Raw genomic sequence first — 14,397 nt, 5'->3', positions numbered from 1 at the left:
GTTGCCCATCCGCTGGAACCTCTCCAACGCATCCACATCCTTCCTGTAATTGGGGGCCCAGAACTGGACACAATACTCCAGATGTGGACTCACCAGAGCCGAATAAAGAGGAATAATCACATCTCTGGATCGACTGGCAATGCTCCTCTTAATGCAATCTAATATACCATTAGCCTTCTTGGTTACAAGGGCACACTGTTGACTCATGTCCAGCCTCTCATCCACTGTAATCCCCAGGTCCTTTTCTGCAGAACTACTACTTAGCCAGTTGGTCTCCAGCCAGTAACAATGTTTGGGATTCTTCCATCCCAAGTGCAGGATTCTACACTTGCAGGGGCAGCCCGTGAGCCTAGGGGAACTAGGCAGTTGCCTAGAGTGCCTCTGGCTCGGGCGCCCAATGATGATGTCACTGCCATTGTCGGCCATACAGGCGGGGGCGCCAATTGCACTGCTTGCTGGGGTGCCAGCTGCCGCAGCCGGCCTCAGACCACTCCTGTACACTTGTCCTTGTAGAACCTCATTAGTTTTCTTGTGGCCCAATCCTCCAATTTGTCAAAGCACTCTGGACTCTATCTCTGCCCTCCAGTGTATCTACCTCTCCCCCTTGCTTAGTGTCATCTGCAAGCTTGCTGAGGGTGCAATCCACCCCCTCATACAGGGCATTAATAAAGATTTTGACCAAAACCGGTCCCAGAACCGAACCTTGGGTCACTCCGCTAGAAACCAACCGCCATCCTGACAGCGAGCCGTTGATCACTACCCGCTGGGCCCGACCTTCTAGCCAGCTCTCTGTCCATCTTACCATTCATTTATCCAATCCACATTCCTTTAACTTGCTGGCAAGAATATTGTGGGAGACCGTATCAAAAGCCTTGCTAAAGTCAAGGTGTATCACACCCACTGACTTCCCCATATCCACAGAGCCAGTTACCTCATCATAGAAGTTGATCAGATTGGTCAGGCACAACTTGCCCTTCATCAATCTATGCTGACTATCCTGATCACCTTCCCCTCTTCTAAGTGCTTCAAAATGGATTTCTTGAGAATCCCCTCCATGATTTTTCCAGGGACTGAGGTAAGACTGAACAGCTTATAGTTCCCTGGATCATTCTTCTTCCCTTTCTTAAAGATGGGCACTCCATTTGCCTTTTTCCAATCATCCGGATCTCTCCTGATCTCCATGACTTTTCAAAGATAATGGCCAAAGGCTTCTCAATGATATTTGCCTACTCCCTCAGTACTCTTGGATGTATTAAGTCCGGACCCATGGATTTATGTACGTTTAGCTCATCATCTAATAAACCATCTTGTTAATCTTTAAAGTGCTACATAGTCCTGTATTTTGTTTTAGCTTTTCTAAATAGTTCCTGAAGTTCCACTCAGTCGCTCTCAATCTGCAACTCCTCTTTTGCTCCAGGAGCTGCATCTTTCTCTTCATGATTCAATCCTCTAGTCAGGTCACTGAGTGGTTCCCCCTTCTGGGCTCTCAAAGTCTTTTCATATCCATGGTCTCAAGCAGTTCGCCAGTGGCTAGTAGGGGAACCCAGGCATGCCCTCTACTTTGAGTTTTAGTCTATGGCCCTATCTCTAACAATGGCAGCCTGTCCACTCCCCGCCTATGTTGCTGTTCCCAGACTCTTTCCTACAGTTTCCTACTTCTCAGCTCTTTCTTCTGGCTCCCTTCCTCGCTGGATTGACTAGCCCCAACACCATTCTGTCAGGGAGTAACAGTAGGCTTCATGGCACTATAGTCTCGAACACACCTGCTAGCTCCCAGGGAGTGGCAATAACTACTCCCCTGCAGTTCCTTTCTCTTGTCAGTGTCCTGGCATTATCCTAGGCCCCCTTTTCCTTCTCAGATGGATGCTGTCATCATTCAGGGGATTACTTAGGCCACCTCCTTCCTCTCAGCTGTGGCCTACCTGCTTAATTGGCCCTTTCTCGGCCTCTTTAACACCTTCCAGGCTGGTGTGGGGTGAACACCCCATCACAATTTTGGACACTGAGACCCCTCTTTCAAACTAGACCCCTACAAAATGCACATCCACAGTTGAATATACCAAAAACTCATAGTTGGATGTTTAGACTAGCATTTATTATGGATGTTAGTGTATAGTTGAGCAAACAATTAACCAATAAGCCTAGCCTTATAGGTAAATCCTATCAACAACATGCACTCCCCTCCCTTGCTACCTCTGCATCAGAGGCAGCAAGAGGTGGAGTGGGAGCCAGTGCCCATGAGGAGCTAGCTTTAAGCAGTCTCCCCATGAACACTTGATCAGCCTGCCCCCTCCCACCTACAGAGACAGCAGTGTAGGGTGGCAGGGTGTTCCCTGGGTATGGGGCCAGAGTGCACTGGCTGCCAGCCCTGTCCCTGGGGACTATTGAACAGTCGTGTAACCGCTAAAATTTCGTGTGGTTACACAACTATTCAATTACATGATAACTAACATCCCTAGTATTTATATATATAAATTGGGCAACTGAGCAACTAATTGCTTATTAGCAGGGCTTGACAAACCGCGACGAAATCTACTCACCAGACCCGCACTGCGCATGCGCCAAACCCGCATTGTGCATACGCGCACCGCCGGTAAACGGGGCAACCGGCTGAAATCTACTCGCCACGGGCAAGTAGATTCACTGATTTGTCGAGCTCTGCTTATTAGCACATAGTAATAATAGTTAACAAGAGATTTTGCACCCACAAGTTTGTGTGTTTTATATAGTGCAGGACAGAAAATTATGCCTTAATTTTCTAGTTACATTCTGAGTGGCTGATTGGACCATTTTATTTTGGTTGTACCATATTTATGATAGTACCATGGCATATTGACTGTTCACTGATATGACTGTGCTGTGCCGTATGTATAAGTACTGGAGACTAGGATTTTTCAAAACTTAAAATTTCTCATAAAACACAAAATAAGGTAACAGCAATTTCTTTTCAGTGTGTCATTCAATGTGAGTTGGAAAATGTTATTCATATTGAATATAAGAGAAGGATCAATCTCAAATACTTCACCTTAGTACCATTCAGATTTTTATTCTCTTTAGTCATGTTAGTAGTATGCAGGGGAATCTTTATCAAAACATTTTAAATGTGTGTTATAAATTGTAACTGTTATAAACAGTATATAATAATAAAGCTGTCTTTCTCATGCAGGAAAAAAAAGTTGCACTAGGGGAAATATCGGAAATGTGTCCATATAAAGGTAAAACCATGAGTAGTAAATATTGGTTTGCAGTGTCATATAACAGCTGTGTCATATACCACAAGGCATAAAATAAGATTTTAGGAGGATTTATGGTAGTGGGTTTGATGACTTTTTTTTTCTATTTCAATTGATTACAATTATGGCTTTTGGATTTCTGAAGTTGTTTTAAGTGTTGGCATTAAGGGTCCAGATTATACTGTCCTGCTGTAATCTCGTAGCCCTTAGACAATAGAAGACTGGATGGTGGCAATTATGTTTTGGTTTGTTAGCATTTAGACTGTAAATATTACTTGAGTTGGGATGAAGGCTTAATATCTTGTCATTGATTAATATTGAACCTTGAACCGTTTCCCTTGTTGAAATAGCTAACTGGAAAATACTTCTGCTGTATGTCCCAGTTAAATGTTTGAGGCCATTCTGGTACATCATGGGCTCTTAGCCTCTTCGTTGACTACCTGGCATTAAAAAAAAGAGAACACTTCAGAGGCAGAAAGTAGTGTTGTAATTATGAATTTGAATATTTTCATTTGGCTGTTTGTTACAGAAACTGCATTCATTGACTTTGATATGCTAGCGCTTCTTGAAGAGGAAAATGCACCTCCAGACGGTAGGCTAATAAATAGCCCAAATTATTCCAGGGAAGTTCCAATACATCTGGTCACTTTCTCAGGAGGTCCTAATTACAGGAAAGGAGAGCCCCTCAAAAAGCCCCACTGCTTTTTCAGGTCATATCAACTCTCTTTTCTCCATTAACTTTTATTCTTTCCCATCCACTCTGTACATGCACATACTGGGAAAAAGGAAGAGGAATGGTATCTCAGCAGTTCCAAACCTCCAGTGAGCTCCTGAGCATTTTGGTCTTTCATAATCCACAGCCCCAGTGACGGATTCTTCATATTCAGGGTTCAGTGATCTGCACTGGCTACATCCCTGTGCTTTCAGAGATAGACTTCAAGGCTACATCTATACTGCGGAGCTAGCTATTCTGTGTCTTTTGAGAATGCTCATTATTTCGAAATATAACAGGCTCACTATTCTGACATCCCTGTAAACCTCGTTTCACAAGCAGTATGGGATTTTTTGGAATAGTGATTTATTTAAAAATAAGTGCTGTGTAGACAGCGACAAATTTTGAAATTGTCTCAAAATAAACTATGCAATTTGCGTAGCTCAAATTGTGTAACTTATTTCGAGCTACGGGTGCAATGTAGCAAGTCAGTGCAGAACTCTTCCTACTTAACTGTCACCTGGCTCCCTGTGCTGTGCTTTTGCAAAACTGCCTCATCCATTGGGTTAAGAGAGGCTACACTGGCATCTCAGCAGAGGAGCAACTCCGCTAAAAGCATTCTAGCCAGTGGTAACCTAAATACACAATTGGTTAAGACCACTGTAAGTCAAGTTTCCCTATGGCTTTGGAAGTCTTAGAATTAAATCTTCATAGCATCATATTATTAGATATAGTAGCCCAATGTCTGTGACTTTGTAACGCTGAAACGCTGGCTGTTCCCTCTGGGCATCATTGTTGCCTCCCACCGTGGCGCTCTGCTGACTTCTGCGCCGCTCAGCTGGGCCACCGCGCGGGAGCAAGCAACTCAAGCGGCCGTTTGGGGTCCGCACTCCCCAGGCAGCATGGGGCAGTAGGAGGAGAAGAGAGAGAGAGGCCACTTGTGCTGCTTGCTCCTGCGTGGCAGTCCGGCTGAGCGGTGCAGAAGTCAGCCGAGCGTCATGGCAGGAGGTGAAGGGGGACGGGGAGGTGACATACACATCCAGTGGGCAGGGCCTCAATAAGCGTGCATCCCCAATGGAGAGACACAGAGCGGAGAGAGAATGAGAGGCAGGAGGAGGAGGAGAAGAGAAAGGGAGAATGAGAGGCAGCGGGGGAGAAGAGAGAGACGGGGAGAGAGGCAGAAGGCGGAGGAGAGCTGAGAGAGAGGGGGGAAGGCAGGAGGAGGAGGAGAGAGAGACGGAGCGAGAAACCGGAGGCTCAGGAAATAAGACCGACATGGAGGAGAGACCTGAAAATCCCATCTTATGGCGGGCTAATTGGCTAGTTATTAGATAATAGCAAAGCATCAAAATGACTTTCCTGTCTCATTGTGTATTTCAATATGAGGTGTGTGTTTTAAAATACAGAATATTCTTTTATTTTGTCTGTTACAGACTTGGAAACCTTATCCAATGGCTTACTTCAGCCAAAGGCCCCAGAAGGAGAAAAAGTCCAAACAACTGCAGATGGTAAATTATATGTTCCAGAATATCCTAACTTCTACAAAAATTTGATAACATCTGAAGTTGGAGCTCTTTAATGCAGAAGCAGGTTGAAAAACAAAAGGAATGCAACTGTGACATTCCCAAACAAGAGGGTAAAGCTTCTGGTGTGAAATACTGGTCCCACTAAAGTCAGTTTCACCTTTTATGTTTAATGGTTTGAAGCCAAGTAGGCCAATTATTTAAAAAAAACTTCCTTTTTTTATCCAAAATATTCACATTCAGGTTATACTGAACAATGGTATTGACAAATATAAAAAGAAATGTTTCCAGCCCCAAGCTGCTTCCTCCTCAGGAGGTCACAGATATAATAAATGACAATTTCTTCGTAAGGATATATGTAAACAAGAAGGTATAATTAAGGCTGAACTTTCTTTGTCTTTTCTCTCTCAAAGTTTTATGCACCCAATTTAACGGGAGTTTGTGTGTGTAAAATGCATACATAAGACACACTTACAGATCACTAAATAGATACAATAATCCTTTCCTGAAAACAATGAAAAAAATATGTATGAAACCAATTTCTAATATCTGTGGGTCCTGAGAAATTGTTCCATAAGATGGTCATTCCAATCCCAATGCAAATTGTTAACTAAAGTTGTCTTTTCGCTTTGTAATTTAACATTCATCTCTCTATGTTAAAGTTTTTCCTGCAGGATGACAGAGTGATGTTACAGTGTCACTCTATGTCACACACACCCCCCCAGCATCAACAGACTCTCCAAAAGGGGAAGAGGTGTCTAGGGCTCAGTGTTCTCCTCTCCCACCCTTGGGTGTTCTTTGGGCTCCCCTAAAGGGTTCCTTGCTGTGCTGGGGGTCCTAACACTCCAGGACCTGGTGGGGAACTGTCATCTCCAGCTGCTCGGGTCAAGGGTGAGCAAGGAGGTGGTGGGATCCAGCCTGGAACCCTCCCTCCCCAACCCCCCGCAAAATTAGCACCAGCACTGTCTTACTGCAGAGGAATGGGGAGAGGAGAAAACCCCGAGGCTCTGCGTTCTCTGCTGTGGGGAGGGCCAGGGGCCCTCCTCTGCAAGCCACCTCCAGCTGGTGCTGGCATGCTAATCTTGTGGGTGGTTGGGGGAGGGGAGGGTTCCAGGCTGAGCCGCCAGGAATGCAATGGCCCCAGCGCATCTGGACTGAGTTGCTGGAGGCAGCAGTTCCCCTCTGGGTCCCAGAGTGTTGGAACCCCCCACACAGCAAGGAGCCACTGCTGTTGCCACCACAACCCCCTCGCTTAGCCCCTATCCTCCTCCAATGGCTGGAATGGGGCCGAGAAGCCAGGAGGTGGACCGGGGTTGACTGTGGCTTGTGGGGAGGAAATGGGGGGGCTGAGAGGCCAGGAAGGGGGGGGGGGGGACAGGGAGGAGGCAACGGCTGTCTGTGACCAGGCAGGATGTGGGGAGCCAACAGGCCAGAAGGAGGCCAGGGCTGGCTGTGACTTGGGAGTGGGCCAGGGAGAGAATGGGGGGCTGAGAGGCCAGCAAGGAGGAAGGGGGGGGCCGTGGCTGGGTGAGAACAGGGGACCAAGAGGCCAGGGAGGGGGATGGGGGAGCGGGAGAGAGGCCAGGACCAGTCTGTGACTGGAGGGGGTGCCCCAGAGCCTGGGTCAGGGTGAGGGGCCGAGAGTCCAGAGCTGTGGCCAAGAGGGGGCGGAGTGTGAACATTTGAGAAGGCTTGAGAAGTTTCTAGGGGGAAGCAGGTCCCCAGCCCCACCCACAGCCCCATCCCCTCCACTGAGACTTCACCCCAAGCATGTGGAGGGGAGGAGGAGGAGCAGTGCACTGAGCATGCGTGCGCCTCCCCCCCCCCCCCACACACCAGAGGGAGAGGAAGAGCACGTGCTCCAGCATCCCTGGAGGAGCGGGGAAGGCCCTAATCCCCCCTCCTGCCCCTGGGAGCAGCGGGGAGGGAAGAGGCCTCACACCCTGAGCCTCCCCACCCCTGGGAGCAGCGGGGAGGGAAGAGGCCCCATGGCCCAAGCCAGCCCAAGAGTCTCTGTCCCTGGGAACAGCGTTGAGGGAGGAGGCCACATGTATGTCTACCCTCACAATGGGACGAACAGTGCTAGTAGATATAATGGGAAACATGGGACTACACGATCTTAACTCGTCATACTCACAGAAATCTCCATCTCTCCTTGAGTTCCTCCCTGCTACGCAGGACAGCAGTGTCTTCCTTGTGTGAAATCTGACTAAAGAGAAGTAGCTTGTTCCATCATATGTAGATGAAAACAAAATGAATGTTGCTTCTAATGCTGCATCCCATTAGGATCTGAATCGAAGTCCAATGGGAGTCTTTTCCTTGATTTCAGTGGACTGTTTTGGGCCTTTAATGAAGAGAGAGGGGCTTATTAAGCAAAAATTACATGCACTGTTTAATATTGATGTGGCCAGGGGGACTCCTTACTAAAATGCTAAAAGACTTCTAATGCCGCCTTCTCCTCCTCCAGCACTTTTAGATAAAAAACAAATTAGAGAAAGGGGAACATGGAAAATGCGAATTAACTCACTTGTGAATGTGAAACATTTCATCCTCTAATTGTGTTTACTGTAGAAGCTGCAGCTTCTTCCAGTGACTTATATCCTATAAAGAGAAAAATTTCAAAGTCCTACAAAGGATCTACCAAGAGGCTTAATTAAAAATGATCTTTTATTTGTTCATGGTCAAAAGAATGTCACAATTTACTCTTATTGCAGGCACTTATGCACCAGATACTTTCTGTCTCTTCAGATACTACTTACCTTATGTACAGCACAATGCATAGACTGTGAACTTGGTTTTCCAGTTAATAAATACATGGTTTAAATCCACAGATACCTAGAGTCAACTCTGGAGTTCCTTACACACAGATTTATAAGCTTCTACATATAAAACAGTGTGGTTCAGTTGCTAAAAATTAAATTAAGAGTTCTACTCTTGCCTAAGAGGGGGCAGTCTAGACATTAGTCTAAGTGTAAAGAAGCTCTCAGTTGCATATGTGCTGATCAGTGTTGCTGGAGGAGTGTTGGTGTAGTGTCCTAGAAGCCTTTTAAATTCAAAAAAAAATGGTGAACAAAGAAAGAGAGTAATTCAAATCCAGACATGAATGTAGTAAAGGTGGGGCATTTTAATCCTTTCATTTTGTTTTATTACAGAAACTGAAGCTCCACCCAATGGGTTACTTCAGTCAGAGATACTGGAAGAAGAAAAAGTTCAAGTACCCATAGATGGTAAGCCAAGATACTTAAATATAATTTTTTATTATTCATGTTGCTGCCCTACAAACCAGCGGGCATAATAGGCATTAACTAACTAGCTAACTAATGTTTAAATTGTAGCAAATCCTCAACTTTCCAAAAACAAAACAATGGAAAATTATTTTGTAGATAAACAGAATAGCAAGATACCAGTCCTAAATAGTTTCTGCAATCACTGACAAAGTTGGATTAATTTAAAACAGAATATAAAGAATTATCCATTCAGTTAATGGAAAATATAGTATAAAAATCAAAGCAGGTATTATTAGCTTCTCAGTGGGGATTGCTGGTTGCTGAGCACCTTTGAAAGTCTGGCCACATCATTTAAGTGTTGATATGGAAGATGAGCTGTTGGAAAACTTGGTCAATGCAGTTTACTTGTTCCTTAAGGGAATCACAGGTGTGATTCCCCGCTTGTGTAGACACACACATGTTCAGTACTATGGTAGACATTTCCAGAGAGACTTCTGGATCCTATAGACCAGAGGAGGGGAACCACAGGCCTGGGGGCCAGATGCAGCCCCCGGCTGGCCTGGATCCGGCCCCTGAGGCTCAGTGCCCCCCCTTGGATTGAGGAGCCCAGCTGGCACTCCAGCCCCTTGACTGTCTTACCGTGCAGCTGGAGCACACAAAATCTAGTAGGTTGGGCTCTCCTAGGTTCTGGTGTTTGAGAGGAATGTGGGGAGTATCTTTCATCTTCTCAGTTGGGGGCCACATCAGTGAGGAGTGTTTTTTTTTCTTCTCGCTTGTGTGCAGGACCCAACTCATTTTTCTGTGGGTCAGTGGTCCCCAATGCCAGAAAGGTTCCCCATCTCTGCTATAGACCATCAGAAAACTGAGAACAAAATAGGTAAAAGCTTCAAATGAGAATGTGTTTTGTAAGCCTAAAATATTTTAAACTTCTTTTTACAGATGCTGAAACTTCATCCGAGGGCTTAAATCAATCAGAGACCAGTCTGAGTATGGCAGAAAACAAAAACCCTTAAATTATTTCTGATCAAGTAAACTACAACAAGGGATATAGTGCTTGCATCCTATTTTGTATTCTGAAAGTGACTTATTCATGGCTTTGAATCTTCACAGGTTTTCTTTTGTGGGAGTTACAAAAGAATGTACAGGGAACTAACACTATTTAAAACACTCACATTCCACATTAATTGTCTCTCTAGAGCTGAAAAGTTACACACAAATTGAGTAAATTAAAATGTTACAATGGTGATGGTTTGTTGTTTTTTGGAGGGCGTTTGTGTATATATGTGTTTAAGATTTGTGTTAGAGAAGTTAAGATACCATAGTAAAGAAAAGCACCTTAGCTGTACACTGACTGCATTGTTGTGCTTTTTTTTTTTTTAGCTCATAGCTTTTAAACTCACTGGGTACATCTAAACTACATGGCTCCGTCGACGGAGCCATGTAGATTTGTTTGTTTGGCAAAGTCAAATGAAGCCGCGATTTAAATGATCGCGGCTTCATTTACGTTTACATGGCTGCCGCGCTGAGCCGACAAACAGCTGATCAGCTGTTTGTCCGCTCAGCGCGCTAGTCTGGATGCTCCCCTGCTGACATCAAAGCCCTTTGTCGGCAGCCCCGGTAAACCTCATCCCACGAGGAATAACGGGGCTGCTGACGAAGGGCTTTGATGTCAGCAGGGGAGCGTCCAGACTAGCGCGCTGAGCCGACAAACAGCTGATCAGCTGTTTGTCGGCTCAGCGCGGCAGCCATGTAAATTTAAATGAAGCCGCGATCAAGAGGATTAAGAATTCCTCTTAAAATCTTTTCCGAAAGATCCCGTCTAGACTGGCGCTTTTCTCCGGCAAAACCCCGAGCCGGAAAAAAGCAGCAGCCATGTTCATGCAAATGCCGCAGGGGATATTTAAATCCCCTGCGGCATTTGCAATTCTGACTGGTCTCATTAGCATCCCTTTTCCGGAAAAGGGTGCCAATGTAGACACAGCCCAAGAGTGGTGAACTCTTTGAGATGGTGGATCATCCTCACCAGCATGTTAGTAGGTGCACACTTTCATCCTATACCTCTCTTCCTGTCCTCTCACTCTCCCCTCCGCCTTCCAACTGTGGAGGCTTTTAAAGGCCTTCAGCAAGCCAGCAGTGGAGTCAGCTGGCCCCAATTTGCTTGAGCCAGCCCCCTCACAGCTGCTTCTAATTGTCCTGCCACCCTCTGCTCCTATTTAGCAGGTCTTTCCCCCTGTTTGGGCTGCCTTTCCCCCACTCTGCAGGAGCCCTCTGGCCTGACCATGCCACACATCGTACATACCTGGCAAGGACAACATCACTGCCGATGTGCTCAGCAGGTATTTTGTTACAAACCATGAGTGGGAACTACATTACCAGGTACTACACGATGTCTTCTGCCTCTGAGGGTTCCTGGGTATAGACCTATTCGCCACACACCAGAATGCAAAATGCTGGTACTACTGTTCCAGAGCAGGCATTGGTCTGGGCCCCTGTGGGATGCATTTCTTCTCGGCTGGAGCACTCACCTGCTTTATGCCTTTCCCCCTTCTCCCATGATACCAAGTCTTCTAAAAGATCTCCAGGGACAATGCAATGGTAATTCTCATAGCTCCCTTTTGGCTGCATCAGACATGGCTCCCTTATCTTTTTCGCATATTGCCTCACCCACCCTACCACCTACCCAGACGCCACGACCTGTTGACCCAGAACCAAGGAACACTCATGCACCCTCAACCCAACCACCTTCGCCTCACAGTGTGGTTCCTAGTTGGTTCCAAGACTCAGAAATTATTTGTTCCCAGGATGTTAGGTTCTGCTCCAGAGTAGAAGGCCCACCACTTGGACTATTTACCTGCACAAGTGGTGTAGGTTTCATTCCTGGTGCACTGATAACAGTTTAGACCCGACCTCGGCCCCCATCCATCGCATTCTTGACTACATCCTACTTTTAAAGCATTCTGGCCTGGCGCTGGCTTCTCTCAAGGTTCACCTTGCTGCGATCACTGCCTTTCAACAGCCAATAGACAGGTATTCTGTATTTGTTCACCCAATGTGCTGGAGGTTCATGAAAGAGATGGCAAATCTCCCCATCCCCAGTGGGTTCTGCAGTCTCACGGTGCTTCTTTTGAAATTGGTAAACCTTAAATTACGAGGAAGAACACCTTTTTTGAAAGAGCTCTTTCGAAAAAAGGTGTGTGGGGACGCAGGGGAGGCAGTTCTTTTAAAAAAAAAAAAAAAAGCCTGCAGCCTGCGGTAGAAGTAGGATTTCCTAAATACGCAGGCATCATGTGCCGACCCAACCACGCAACACAAATACCTGTAAACTGTCCCCAGTGGTCAACCAGGGCCTGCAGCACTACAGAGACGTAGCCCTTCTTGTTGATATACTGGGCCTCTTGATGGGGCAGTGCACGGATTGGTATGTGTGTCCCATCGATGGCTCCTTTACAGCTCAGGAATCCAAGGGCAGCAAAGCTATTCACGATGGTGTCCAGGTCTTCGAGGTGGACGATCCTGCGCATCAGCTCTGAGTTGATGGCCCTCACCACCTGCAGAAGGAGATGTATAGAAACACACAAAACAGGGAATTAGAGAGGGGTGCCTGAGCCCCTGGGAGGTGCCCGCCACCTTCCCCTCCCCCCCAGAGACCCCAGGAGCCACACACCCACCAGACTGCCCCCCAGCAGCAGGGCTGGGTGAGGCCAGGAGGTCCCCTGCCGGGGCCGGCCCTTCCCCCACTCCCATTCCACCCCTCACTCCCCCTACCCTTTGCAGACGGTCCCCCTTTTCCAGCCCCCCCCAGGAACTGACCCCCAAGAGTGCCTCACCTCCATCAAGATGGTCCCAATGGTGGATTTCCCCATGCTGAACTGGTGTCCCACTGAGCAGTAGCTGTCGGGGTGGCGAGCTTCCACACAGCAAAAGTGACCCTCTTCTCCAGGGGAATGGCGGGCCGCAAGTGGGTGTCCTGTCATTGGAGGGCGTGGATGAGCCAGGCACATAGCTCCAGGATTGTGGCCTTCTGCGTGCGGAAGTTGCTGAGCAACAGCTGGTCATCCCACCACTCCAGGACGAGGTGGTCCCACCAGTCAGAACTGGTATTCAGCCTCTAAAATCGCCTCTCCGACAGGAGGCTTGGGGGCAAGGGCATTGGTCCTGCATGCAGGTCAAGGGTCTCAAGGTTGAGGTCTAAGTCCAGATGGGGCAGGACTGTCATGATGGTGTGATGGAAGTGCTACAGAAGCAGCAGTATGACAGTGTGGGGCCATCACCTGCCCTGGGACTCTTATGCCTTTTCCTGGTTTTCTCTTCTATCCAAGGTCTGTTTGAAAACTGCACAAAACAAAGCGAGAGTTATTCTGATTGCCCCTTTTGGCCAAGGTGAGTCTGAGTCCCTTACCTGACACAGATAGCTCTATTCCCTTCTTTTCTCCTTGGCTGAATCCTCAATCTCTCAAAACAAAGCCCTGCTCCTTTTCCCCAACCTGCACGTCCTTCACCTACATGTGTGGCTCCATCTTAGTTCCAAGACTTAGAGGCAGAATTCTCTGATGAGCTAAAAGACGTGTTGCTTACACAGCCTAAGTTGACCACTCAATATACTTACCCACAAAATGGAAATGATTCCAAGTTGTTGTTCATCTCAACACGTAGACCCAATCTTATGTTCTGTCCCTCTGATTTTACACTACATTTTAGACCTCGAGATCAAAACTCTCACTCAGCACCATTAAGCTACATCCTGCAGTGAAAACGTCCTTCCACGACCAGGTAGACAAATATTCAGTGTTGTCTCACTTCTGATGAATAGATTCCTTAAAGGTATTGAGAATCGATTCCCATGTGTGACACCACCCGCTCCAGCCTGGGATCTTAACCTAGTTGTCAAGACTTTGACTACACCTCTCTTTGAGTCTATGACAAATTGGCCTCTTGTACATCTGTACATGAAAAGCACATGTATGAGAGATGGTCAATTCCTTTTTAAAAGACAAATTAACTCAAAGGCCATATCTTGAGTTTCTCCCTACCATTTCTGCATTTTCCATATGAATCAACAGATCCATCTCCCTGGGTTTTTTTCCGCAAAACACTTTGTGATAAGAGGGGGATGATTCTGCATATGCTACATGTTGGAAGAATATTCTACTTGGAAAGGACTAAGACTGTTAGGAAATACCCTAATCTCTTGCTTTCATCCACTGAAAGATCCCAAAGCGCTGCAGTGTTGGCTCAAAGACTCTCCAAATGGGTCAAGGATACAATGTGCTTCCGTCCAGAGTCCACATGCACTTCACAAGGTTAATTTCTACCTTAGGAATATCTGTAAGAAATATTCCTCTCTCAGTAACCTGTGGAGTAGCATCTTGGGCCTCTGCCCACACACTCTCAGAACATTATGTGATCACCGAAGATTCAGTCCCTAATTCCATCTTTGACTCCATAGTACTCTAGGTAGTAACAGACTCCACTCCAAAGCCACAGCCTCCAATGGTGAGTACTGCTTGGAGTCACCTATAGTGCAGCTCCCATAGGGACACTACTCAAAGATGAAGAAGTTACTCACCTTGTGCAGTAACAATGATTTTGCCAGATGTGTGTCCCCATGGGTGCTCCACAATCCGCCCTCCTCCCCTCTACTTTGGAATTCTATATCGAGCTCTGCGGTAGAGAAGGAAGTGAGGGGATTTTGCCCACGCCGT

The 14,397-nt window shown here is 46.7% G+C and overlaps 1 protein-coding gene across 4 annotated transcripts in view; it reads left to right on the top strand.

Annotated features, from left to right (window-relative positions):
• The window catches only part of MDH1B (malate dehydrogenase 1B), a 29,916-nt gene extending 19,876 nt beyond the window's left edge, over positions 1-10,040 (top strand). For 3 of the 4 annotated variants that reach the window (XM_075934364.1, XM_075934363.1, XM_014576509.3), the window contains 5 exons: positions 3,167-3,215; positions 3,763-3,825; positions 5,379-5,453; positions 8,621-8,695; positions 9,635-10,040. In XM_075934364.1, coding sequence (XP_075790479.1) covers positions 3,167-3,215; positions 3,763-3,825; positions 5,379-5,453; positions 8,621-8,695; positions 9,635-9,708 — 336 coding nt within the window. In that variant the 3' untranslated portion in view covers positions 9,709-10,040. Of the gene's footprint in view, positions 1-3,166; positions 3,216-3,762; positions 3,944-5,378; positions 5,454-8,620; positions 8,696-9,634 lie in introns of all 4 variants that reach the window. The other variant, XR_012905413.1, reaches the window with a different exon arrangement.
• Positions 10,041-14,397: the final 4,357 nt, after the last annotated feature.

The sequence above is a fragment of the Pelodiscus sinensis genome, chromosome 7 (assembly GCF_049634645.1).
Source record: "Pelodiscus sinensis isolate JC-2024 chromosome 7, ASM4963464v1, whole genome shotgun sequence".
In the NCBI taxonomy this organism is placed as follows: Eukaryota; Metazoa; Chordata; order Testudines; family Trionychidae; genus Pelodiscus; species Pelodiscus sinensis.
The sequence above is the reverse complement of the archived record's forward strand: the minus strand, read 5'-3'. Positions and strand labels throughout refer to the sequence as shown.